General features: G+C 51.8%; 1 protein-coding gene across 2 annotated transcripts; it reads left to right on the top strand.

The window, feature by feature from the left end:
* The first annotated feature begins 25 nt into the window (after nt 1–25).
* On the top strand, nt 26–10519 carry LOC148885632 (zinc finger protein 646). 2 transcript variants are annotated; one of them, XM_089018252.1, is made up of 5 exons: nt 26–529; nt 3042–5703; nt 7136–8245; nt 8322–8417; nt 8725–8862. In XM_089018252.1, exons 2-4 carry the CDS (start codon nt 3194–3196, stop codon nt 8398–8400), a joined length of 3699 nt encoding a protein of 1232 aa, XP_088874378.1. In that variant the 5' UTR covers nt 26–529; nt 3042–3193; the 3' UTR covers nt 8401–8417; nt 8725–8862. The 2 variants fall into 2 exon arrangements, with proteins under 2 accessions (XP_088874378.1, XP_088874377.1); XM_089018251.1 differs by lacking the exon at nt 8322–8417 and having other exon boundaries at nt 8725–10519.
* The last annotated feature ends 286 nt before the right edge of the window (nt 10520–10805 follow it).

Raw genomic sequence — 10805 nt, 5'->3', positions numbered from 1 at the left:
TGTGTGGTTGTGAACGAGAATGTTTATTGGAGGTTGTAATCGGAGAAACACAACAACAATAAAAGAAAAACACAGCAAAAATCTTAAATTATGGGGGGAAAAAAAACAAAAACTGTCTCGGGTCACAAAACCAACATGGCGCTGCTCTCTTTGCCGCTCGGGCCGGCTCGGCAACTTTCGGATCGGCTCGACCCGGCCCGGCCTATCGCGCTGATGTGAAAAATGAAAATGAAAACGCTTGTAGACAGCAAACAATCAACCGGCTTGGTTTGTCTTATTTTCCTGCTCCGCGTCTTAGTCGTGCCGCGCGCATGATGACGCGGTGCGCGGCAGGAAGTGTGTCGTCGTCGTAGCGGCGGGCGGCGCGGCGGCGGACAGCCAAGAGGCAAAAGTCGAGTGTGGAAAAGCAAAGCGGCAAATGCCAAACAAAACCAAAATGGTTCGTCGGTAATGGCGCACCGTTTCGCCTTTGCATCTGCTCCCCGACGCAGCTCACTTCGCTGAGCAAGACGCGGACGGCGGTGGAGGGGTAAGTTTGAGGCTGGCTCGGCAGCTTTCCCCCTCACTCGATGGGGGCCGAGTGCGGAGGGTCGATTCGACATCTTTGTGTATGTAGCTGCAGGGCTAACTCGGTTAGCTCGGCGGCTAGCGGACGAGCTAATACCCGGCCGGTCGGGTTGGCTCTGGTCGCAATTAATCTATTGCGGATAACACCCGACGTCTTTGCGTGTGCGTACATTTGCAGAGTGAGTGTTATGCTGTTTGTCTGTTGGTTTGGTTGCTTACTAAACAGCTAACTAGTCAGGTGCTAAACAGCGACCCGGTGAGCTAACGTTATCGGGCTGCTCGTGGTTGTCGCGCGCGCTATGGCCTTTTTCGTCAAAGTCAACCATGTTCTTCGGCACCGCTGTGATCGCCAGTGGGCTCTCTTGGCCCAGGGTCGTTTGTGGCGTGAGTCGTCCGGGAGCGAGGCGGGGAGGGTGGATCGCTGCTCTAAAGTCTTTTTCATTCTTGTGTGTACTGAATCGAACCCTCTGCGAGCTCGTTTGTGCTGATGATAAAGGTGGTAGGCTCTGAACGAAACTCCGCGAAGGGGAGAACCGTGTGGCAGGGAAGATGCTCGGCGTTATCCGACAGATGCGTGCTGGAGTCGGGCCAAGGTCAGGCGCCCCCACCCCTGTCCCCACGGCCACTTCCTCTCCATCTCCATTTTTCTCCTTCATTGAATTAGCACGTCAGTCAGAGAAAGAAATTGGCAACTTTTCACGTAAACAATAACACGTGCATGCCAATTAATCTAGTTTATTTCTTGTCCGTGATGTTTGCTGACGTGTTTCCATGGAAACGCTCTCGGAGTTGTAGGACATCCAAAATCTCTGGCAGTGTTGGATATTTTAGTTCCTCATATTTTTATCAAATGTACTAGGGCAAACTGCAGGTTAATTAAACTTTATTGCTCAAATGTATCCTTTTCCTCCCTGTTGATGAACACAGTATGATTCAAATTTTCCTCCCATCTTCTTGTCATGTGCATATTAATGACCAACGCACCTACAGTCTGGATTCACAAGCACGCTTATTCAACCTACACATATTATCAAAATACAAATGTCATTATGTGCTGACTGAACAAACAGCCGCAAAAAGCTGTGGCAGATGAAGGAACCAAAAATAGTGAAGTGGCAATGAGATGGCACGAAATGATTCAGTTATGAAAACGTAAACCCCAGTAGCGACAACATCTTCGAAATTGCTACGTAATGCGTGTGGACAGAGACTAAATACAAGGACTATATTTACTTCGCCAAACGCACATGTGACATCATATTTTGTGTGCAGGTGTGTCACTTTGCGGCTGTGTTGCGTTTGTTTTATAGATTATAATTATTTTTGGGAATGAACTGTATACAAATATCAGATTCAAAAACAACATTAAAAAAGGTTTAAACTGGCAGTGTGATCGTTGCTGTAGACGGTTCGCTAAAATGTCAACTAAAAAGCCCTTTGGAGTGATTAGGGAGTAGACAGCGAGTGAATGAGTGAATAATTCAGGACACAGCTTGGTTCTGAATCATTCACTCACTCCCACTCCCTAATCACTAGAATAGAATGTGTCTCGATAGCTAATGTACTTTACAGTTGTTCTTTCATAATTTATGGGGGATTTGAGAGGCGTTTGAAGGGCTCATCCTACATCTTCTAAAAACATTCACAACGATAAGGGCCCTTTGTCACATTGCTAATATGGTGGACCTTGATTAATTAGCTCTGGGGCTGTCGAATAATTTGGTATTTGCATATGCTGTTGAAAATTCAATTGACGTTAATTCTTCAAGCTTTGTTGGTGGAATTCACTCCCATTCTTGCTTGTTGTACAAATCTTGAGTTGCTCACCGGTGTCTGTTATTCTATTTTATGCTTGTAACATTTTCAGTACAAGACAGCTCTGTAGTACTTTTGGAGACTGAAGAGTTATAAATTGTATTTGTCGATGTCATGACCCACTGTGTGAACTGACATTGGTTTTCTGGCGTGTTGCCAAGTCAATGTCGCTATATACGTTACAAAAAGATGCTTGTTTGTTTATGCAGTGAAGGCTATGGTGCGTTCAATGTTGGGTTTCAGCCTTGCTGCTGACAGTGTTTTCCTTTATTTGGTGTAATGGATTTCGAATAAAAATACATTTCCAGGACTTTTTTGCAGTGCTACATTGAAAAGGATTGTTCATAAAGTTTTGCACAATTTGCTTTTGCAAATAAATATTCACAAGATGGGACAACCCACCCTCATTCCCACTTGTGAATAACTGAGTCTTTTAGGGATGCCACTTTCATACCCAATCATGACACTTGCCTGTTTCCAATGAACCTATTTGTCTGTGTAATGTTCCAAATGTTTTTTTAACCCATTCCTGCACTTTCCCAGACTTTTTCCCCCACAACCGATACACGAATGCCGTGGAAAACGAATAATTATTTCTCCCACGTTGGACAAACCACACATTATGACGTCACTTTTCCCCCTTGTTCTTGTGTCCATAGTAACGCCTCACAGGCCACCCGCCGGGGGCATGGCCATCGAGCTCGACGGATGAGTAAATACCCTCCCAAGCGAAAGCCCCTCCCTGCCGCCCCAATGGTCACCAACGGTAGCGCCGTGGCCTCTCCCACCTGAAGATTGCCGCCAGAGTACTATGGCAATGCATGATATGAGTCGTGCCAAGGGTTTCCCCTGTAAAGAATGTGATATGGTCTGCCCCAGTACTCCAAGTCTTCTAGAACATATGAAAGCACATTACCAGCAAGGAGAAAGTGGACGTTTTGAGTGTGAACAGTGTGGACGAATTTACAAGCACGCAGCTAGTTTGGCCAACCATAAAAAGTCTCACGAAGTAGGCTCCTTCCAGTGTCCCGTCTGCACCCGCACCTTGCCCAACGCGGTTGCCCTTAAAAATCACCTTCGTATCCACACCTTGTCCCCAAGTAGCGCTCAAGCCGAAGAAGAGAGTGAGGAGGTTCCTGAGGAAGGGGGTCCTCACGAAAGGGACTACACCCTCGGCCAGGAACTCTCGGACAGCTTCGGGCGTCCCCACTTGAACAACAACGCCCTGCAGGGCCAACCGGGTGCCAAAAATTCCCCCGAGTCGGACGACGCCTGGGACCGACCATTCAAGTGCGACCAGTGCGACAGAACCTACCGGCACCACGGTAGCCTGGTCAACCACAAGAAGTGTCACCAGCAAGGAAGCTTCAAGTGCTCCGTCTGCTTCAAACAGTTTAGCAATCTGGCCGCCCTCAACAGCCACGACAGAACTCACTCGAAGTTCAAGAGTCCTGCGGCGTCCATGGTGAGCAGCGGTAGTGCCGGCGGCCTCCACCAGTCTGAACGGGGTGGGGGCGGCGGTTCTCAGGCCACCCAGAGTGACAACGCCAACTCGTGCTTCTGCCACTTGTGCCAGATCGCGCTTCCCAACAAGGCCGACTTCCAGGAGCACATCCTCCTACACAACACCACCTCGTCATCCCTCGGACTATCCCGAAGCTTCCCCGCTCTCATGCCTCATAACTTGAGTGCGGTTCGATCTCCGGCATACACTCCAGCTCTTGGAGACCCTCTTCCACTACCGCCTTTGCCCGGTGACAAAAGGGGTCCCTACGACCCCATCATGGGCCCTCCCGTCAACAATCCTATATACACGTGCGCGTACTGTGGGGCGGGACATCCAGACCTGGAGACCCTCAAGGTACACTACCTGACCCACGATCCCCACCCAGCCAACCACGGCCAGGATAGCTCCATACTCAACTCGGAAGCATTAAGTTCCGCTTCCCAGGGTTCGGTGTCGTCATCGGGAAGCTGCGTGGCCGGCTCTCCGGATGACGGCGAACGTCGCTTCAAGTGCGGCGAGTGCGGCAAGAGCTACCGGCACGCGGGTAGTCTGGTCAACCACAAGCGCTGTCATCAGACCGGCCACTATCAGTGCACAGTCTGCTGTAAGCAGTACCCCCACTTGGCCGCGCTTCATAGCCACCTACGAAGCCACAAAGGGCGGAACTCCAACCAGTCCCTGGGCGACGGAAATGATTGGTTATCTCCGGAGCCACTGACGCTGGACTCTCAGCAAAGCTATGTGCAGGAAAGCAGTGACGCCACAACACCCATTTCCCTGCCCGGAAACCTGACGGATCCTGCTCACTTTGTACCAGACGGCAGTCACAACAGTGCTTTGGACTCACTCGAGTTCCACAACCGCTTTGACGGGGGTTCCGCCCATCGACAGGCCGACCGCCACGTGTGTGCCGACTGCGGCGAGATGTACGCCGATGTGTCTGGTATCAAGTCTCACATGTGCCCTCGCCGCGGTCAAGCGCCCCCGCAGCAGCAGAGCAACATGTCCAACGGTTTTATTGGCAACATGAATTACCACAACTCCAGTGGCAGTTCTGTCCCCCCAGACGGCGTCAAGGGAGGAAGCGGTCAGCGACAGTACTCCCAGACCGGAGGCAAGAGGATGGGCAACAACGACAAGGACGATGACGACGGAGAAGTCTACCAGTGTTCCGTGTGCGGGAACCATTACGCTAGCCTCCGAGCCCTGCGCAGCCATCTGCGAAGTCATGCCAATAATCCCTCCGGTCCCGGACCGTCCAATCTGGAACAGGAGTGGAGGATGATCTGCTCTACGTGTGGACAAAGCTTCTCCAGGAAGCAAGACCTTCTAAATCACCAACTTGTCCACGGTCCCCAGAGACCCGATGGGCAACAACCGGGCATCGGCGGTGGTTCGGCCAACGGCAATGACAAGATGGACGGGCGTAACCACATTTGCGTGGACTGCGGCATGTTCTTTGCAGATCGTCACCACCTGATCACGCACCTGTGTCCTGGCAAGAACCGAGCCGGCACGCTGAATAAGCAGGTCCATAGTGAAGCGAAGGTCATGTCCGGAGGCGACGGCATGGGCGGCGGTGTTGCGGGCGGAAGTCGCGACATCGCCGGGAATGGTCGGCGGTCAATGGTGGACCAAAGTGACAAACCTCACAAGTGTGATCAGTGCGGCCGAGGCTACAGACACCCGTGCTCCCTCCTCAACCACAAAAAGTCCCACAAGACGGGCGTGTTCCGCTGCTTGGTGTGTCAGAAGCGTTACTACAACCTGCTGGCCCTGAAGAATCACCAGAGGACTCACTTTGACCTCAAAAGGTATGGCTGCCATTTTACTTTTCAACCTAATGCATAGCAGTGTCTAAAACTCATGACAAAAAGTTAGCGGACACCCGGGCAGACAATTCTGAAAAGTTGTCTGCCCCATTTTTCACAACTTGAAACACAATAAGACGACTAATTGAAAAAAAACAACATTGTTGCGAAGTATAAAGGATTTTTTAACATTAAGGAAGTACCTACCACAAATGCTCCCTTGCTGAAGATTTTGCTCCAGTTGTCGTTTGTCGTCATGGTGCACAATGCAATGTTTGCGTTGCATTGTCTGCTCAAAGCCACGTGGGCTCCTCTTTCTAAGCGGCTTTCAAAACTCTCAAGTACACTTTACAGTCACGGTATAGTCCGAAGCATGAAACAGGCTTCTGATTGGCTGCCGTGCCGAGTATGGAAATTGCCACATAAACATTTGTTTGGCAATTTGCATACGTTATTTCAAACACTGCTAATAGTGTTTTGATCCATAAAATATCAACACAGTTTCAGATAATCATGAACAAAGACCCTTTCTTTAAAACTGACAATATGCATGAGTTTTTCTGGACACTGGAAAAAAAAATGGAAAAACACCGCTCACAATAGACGCATTATATTCATGCACTCACATCCATATTATAAACTTTGGATGGAGGCTGACAGAAGCGTGCCAGCCCCCTTTCTAACCATCACCAAATTTCACACCCAAGCGTTTATCAGTGTGAGTAGCTCTGCAGGCAAGATGGGTACAGTGTTTTGCCCAAGGGCACAGCGGTACATGATTCAGAGAGAGCTTGATTCGAACAGCGCTAACTGGACGACACACTGCACCTCTTGAGTTGACTTTTCCTCTGCCAAGTTGCCGACATCATGTCTGTTCTGTTTTGTTTAATTTAACTCATTCACTGCCATTCCCACATTTATTTGAGAATTTAAAAGTGTGACATGGAGTGCCTTTACCAAATGTGTTCGGGTTTTGGTTTTTCATGCAGGGGCTGCCGCCGATAAAGCGCTGGTATGACCTCTGGCAATGTTTTTTTCCCTTCCACGAGGGGGCAGCATTTGCCTTTTGTCCATGTTAGCGCTTTGTTACAACTTCAGCTGTTATTGAAGCGCTTTCTAAATCAATATCTATTGTATTGTATTTTGTACAGCCACCCCTATTTCAAGGTCAGCTAACTCAAGACCCATATAACTTAGGAATTAACTATTTTTTTCTAAGGTTTATTACGCTGAATTGAATGTTTACTTAGTCCTAAAACTCAATAATCTTTGGGTTCTGGAATTTGAGTGAAAATGACACCAACCCTGGCACTGGAATGGGCGCATTTTTGCACATTTCTGGTATTGAATGAGTTAAAAATGGGTGAAATGTGATGAATAGATTTTTCATGTGAAAAAAAAAGACAAAATTGACGTTTGTCTCTTCCAACTGCAGGCACAAATGTGAAGAATGCGGAAAGGCCTTCAAGATCCAAAAACAGCTGATTAACCACCTCCGTCTCCATGAGGAACACCGGGCCAAAGGACTGGTCCGGACCGGCCCCAATGGCACGCGCTACCAGCAGGCCGGCCCATCCCAGATGGCGAGCCTGCGAGGGGAGTCGTCAAAGGGCCCCATCATGGGTGTCAAATACGCTCAACAGGGTTTCAAAAAGCCCTACTCGTCGGCCGGGACGTCCAGGCCCCAAAAGTTTGACCCGGCCGAGAGCGGGCGGCGACCTTTCGCCTGCGAGGAGTGCGGCAAGACGTATCGGCACGCGGGCAGCCTGGCCAATCACAAGAACCTTCACAAAATCGGCGAGTACCATTGCAACGTGTGCAACTCCACCTACCCCAACAGGCTGGCCATGAAGAACCACCTGCGCCTCCACTTTGCCCAGAAGAAGCACAACTGCAAGGAATGCGGCAAGGGTTTCCGGACCCAAAGGCAGCTGGCCACGCACACCACGGCGGGCCTGTGCAAGGGCCCGCAGGGGCCCGGCGCCCAAATGGACTTTGAGTGCGACGGCTGCTGCGAGGGCTTCTCGTCGGCGGAGCAGCTGGCGGCGCACGACTGCCCCGCCCGCCACTTGCCGTCCTCGTCGTCGGCCGGCAGCTCGGCCAACGTCAGCGCGGAGAGGAGCTCGGCGGACCTGGACTCGGACGAAAGGCCTTACGCCTGCGACCTGTGCAGCTGCGCATACAAGCACGCCAGCTCTCTGCTCAACCACAAGCACACGCACAAGACGGGCGACTTCCGCTGCAACTTCTGCGACAAGCCCTACACCAACTACATGGCGCTGCGCAACCACATGCGCATCCACACGCAACGCAAAAAGCACATCTGCCACACGTGCGGGAAAGCCTTCCGCCTGGCCCGCTTTCTGCGCAACCACCAGAAGGTCCACGAGGAGGGCGCCACCCCCTTCGGCTGCCCCACCTGCGGCAAGAGCTTCCAGGGCAGGTCCGGCCTGGCCCGACACCGCTGCGGCGACAACCAGGTAGGCGTGGATGTCAGGAGGAAGACGGGCGGCGCCGCGGCGGAGGGCGACGAGTGTCGCTACACGTGAGTTGTCCTCGCTTCTTTGTCAAACTTGTCCAAATAGTGAAGATGAATTTAGCTCTGCGCATGTCTATTCCAGGTATATGATCTCCAATCCGGCTTCCTTGGGACCATTCGCGTGCCGGAATTCGGATTTTTCTGAAGTTTGGACAAATTGAATTAGTGGAGAGACCAGTTAAGTCACCCCCGTTTGCTTTCAGTTAGCGTCCACTTTGTCTTTGTGCCGATGCTGATGTTGTGTGTCCTTGTGTGCGCGCGGGAAAGAAACCGGCCCGCCTGTAGACAAGATTAGGAAGGGGGCGCGGGGGACGGACGGACGGCGCCGCGAGGCCGGCCGCTTCCCCCTTGTCCGGCCACTAAAACCTCTTTTTTTGCCTAAGCCGGATTGCAGATCATATACGCTAACTAACGTAATGTCCGTGCAATGCTGTAGTTTGGATGCGACGCGCGCTTCGGGATGCTAACGTTGCGTCTGTGCGCAGGTGTGACCAATGCGGCCGCTCCTACCGACACGCCAGTTCCCTCATCAACCACAAGAACACGCACACCCTCGGCATCTACCACTGCGCCGTGTGTCTCAAAACCTACTCCAATCTCCTGGCCCTGAAAAACCACCGCCGTATCCACTCGGAGACGCGGCGGCACCGCTGCCACGACTGCGGCAAGAGCTTCCGAGTGGCCTCGCAGCTCTACAACCACCGGCGGGTCCACCAGAAGCAGCGGGAGCTGACCTGCGCCTCGTGCCGCCGCGCCTTCCCCACTCAGGCCAGCTTCCGACTGCACATGGAGATCAGCCACGGCCAGGCGCCCCGCAGGCCCCCGCCCCATCGCCACCGGCCGGGCTGGGGCTCGGGCTCGGACCTCATTCTGATGCAAGAGCGGGGCGCGGACAGCGCGGCGCGGGCCCGCGGACGGCAGGCGGCCCCCGGGGCCCACGTTTGCGACCAATGCGGCCGTTCCTACCGCCACGCCAGCTCGCTGGTCAACCACAGGAACAGCCACAAGACCGGAAGCTACTTCTGCAACGCCTGCCACAAGCAGTTCCCCAACCTGATGTCCCTGAAGAACCACCGGCGCATCCACACCGAGCCCAAGCGCTACCAGTGCCCTGACTGCGGCAAGTCCTTTCGGGTGTCCACTCAGCTCATCTGCCATCGCCGCATGCACACCAAGGAAAAACCCTTTACGTGCTCGCAGTGTGACAAACGCTTCTCCTCCAAGTCCAACCTCAGACACCACATGAAGGTCCACTGGCCCGGCAACCCTGCAGGCCCGTCTCGCGGGGCCGCGGGCCCGGCGCCCGTCTTTGGGGGCGTGCCGGGTGGCCACTTCATTTGAACTGACTTCACTAATGGGCCTTAACTCGGCAGAGGCAAACTGGACGCATAAACGCGCGCTAACGTGCTCTGGCCCGCTAACGCTACGCCTCACTGGACACGCCCACTCCGTGAGATTTGAGTGACAGACGGACGCAGCTAAGTCGAGGCATTTGGGGTATGAGATTTTGACTTCGCATCCACCCCACGGCCAACACTGGTAGCCTCTACGATTGGACGCTGGACGTTGTCGTCCACAACAACGGGATTGGCCGACACGAGGGGCAGGCAGTTGACGTCGCCTGTCGGGAAGCTCCGCCTTCTGATTGTGTACAATAGTTAGCGTGTTAACCACACATGTGTACAAGTGTTCATGCGTGTAGTAGCAACTGCAGCGCTAGTGTGTAGATGTCTTTCGAGCTGTGATGACCCATAACCCTCCCGGCCCCCCATGCTAAAGGGACCTTTGTATCTACTAGCGTAGTTTTTGCTGTATTTATTGACTGGACGCTGAGGCGGTAGTTAGCGTGATGATGTTAGCAAGCGCCTTTGACTGTATGCTTAGTTTGAAGTCACGTGACTTTTCTAACGTCTTTTTGATAATTTGTTAACTTGAAACCACAAAACGGACGACAAACGCGCATCTTCGCTTCACTCGCGGACTGGACGCGAGCCCGCGTTTTACCGTCGGCGTCCTGGCGACTCTTGATGTCACCTGTCATTCAAAGAGGAAAGTAGCCAATGGTAAGTGGAATTTCGAAAAGAAACGTGACGAGACGGGCCTCCCCGAACACGCGTCCTTAACGTTATTGTTTTAATATTGACTGTGTTCTTTTTACACTTGTATGAGTCTACGCATGTCACTTTGTATTTTGTATCTCGTGTTTTGACATTTAACTCTATTGCAGACTTCATTTACATGCATTAAAAGACTTCCACAAACATGTTTTGCTTTTGTCAGAGTCACCCAAAGACAAAAAGTGAGTCACATAAAGTTAGACCTATCAATCCACACATGCTAACATCCGTTAGCTTGTCCATTCATAGGCACGGTGACAACCTGTCTGTCCCTCCGCATACTTTCATTCACGTATTTCATTTTCCCTCACATAACTACACGTTTTTCACACGCTGTATATAAACATGGACCATTTGAAACTCCCATCTTCCAATTCTTTCACCCAGACTCATTTGGGTCTGTCCACCAATCTACATTTTCCTCTGTTCAGCTGGCTGAATTAAAAGTT

The sequence above is a fragment of the Hippocampus bargibanti genome, linkage group LG17 (assembly GCF_051943395.1).
Source record: "Hippocampus bargibanti isolate YZ-2025 linkage group LG17, ASM5194339v1, whole genome shotgun sequence".
Taxonomy (NCBI): domain Eukaryota; kingdom Metazoa; phylum Chordata; class Actinopteri; order Syngnathiformes; family Syngnathidae; genus Hippocampus; species Hippocampus bargibanti.
Note: the sequence above shows the minus strand (reverse complement) of the source record. Positions and strands in the feature narration are given on the sequence as shown.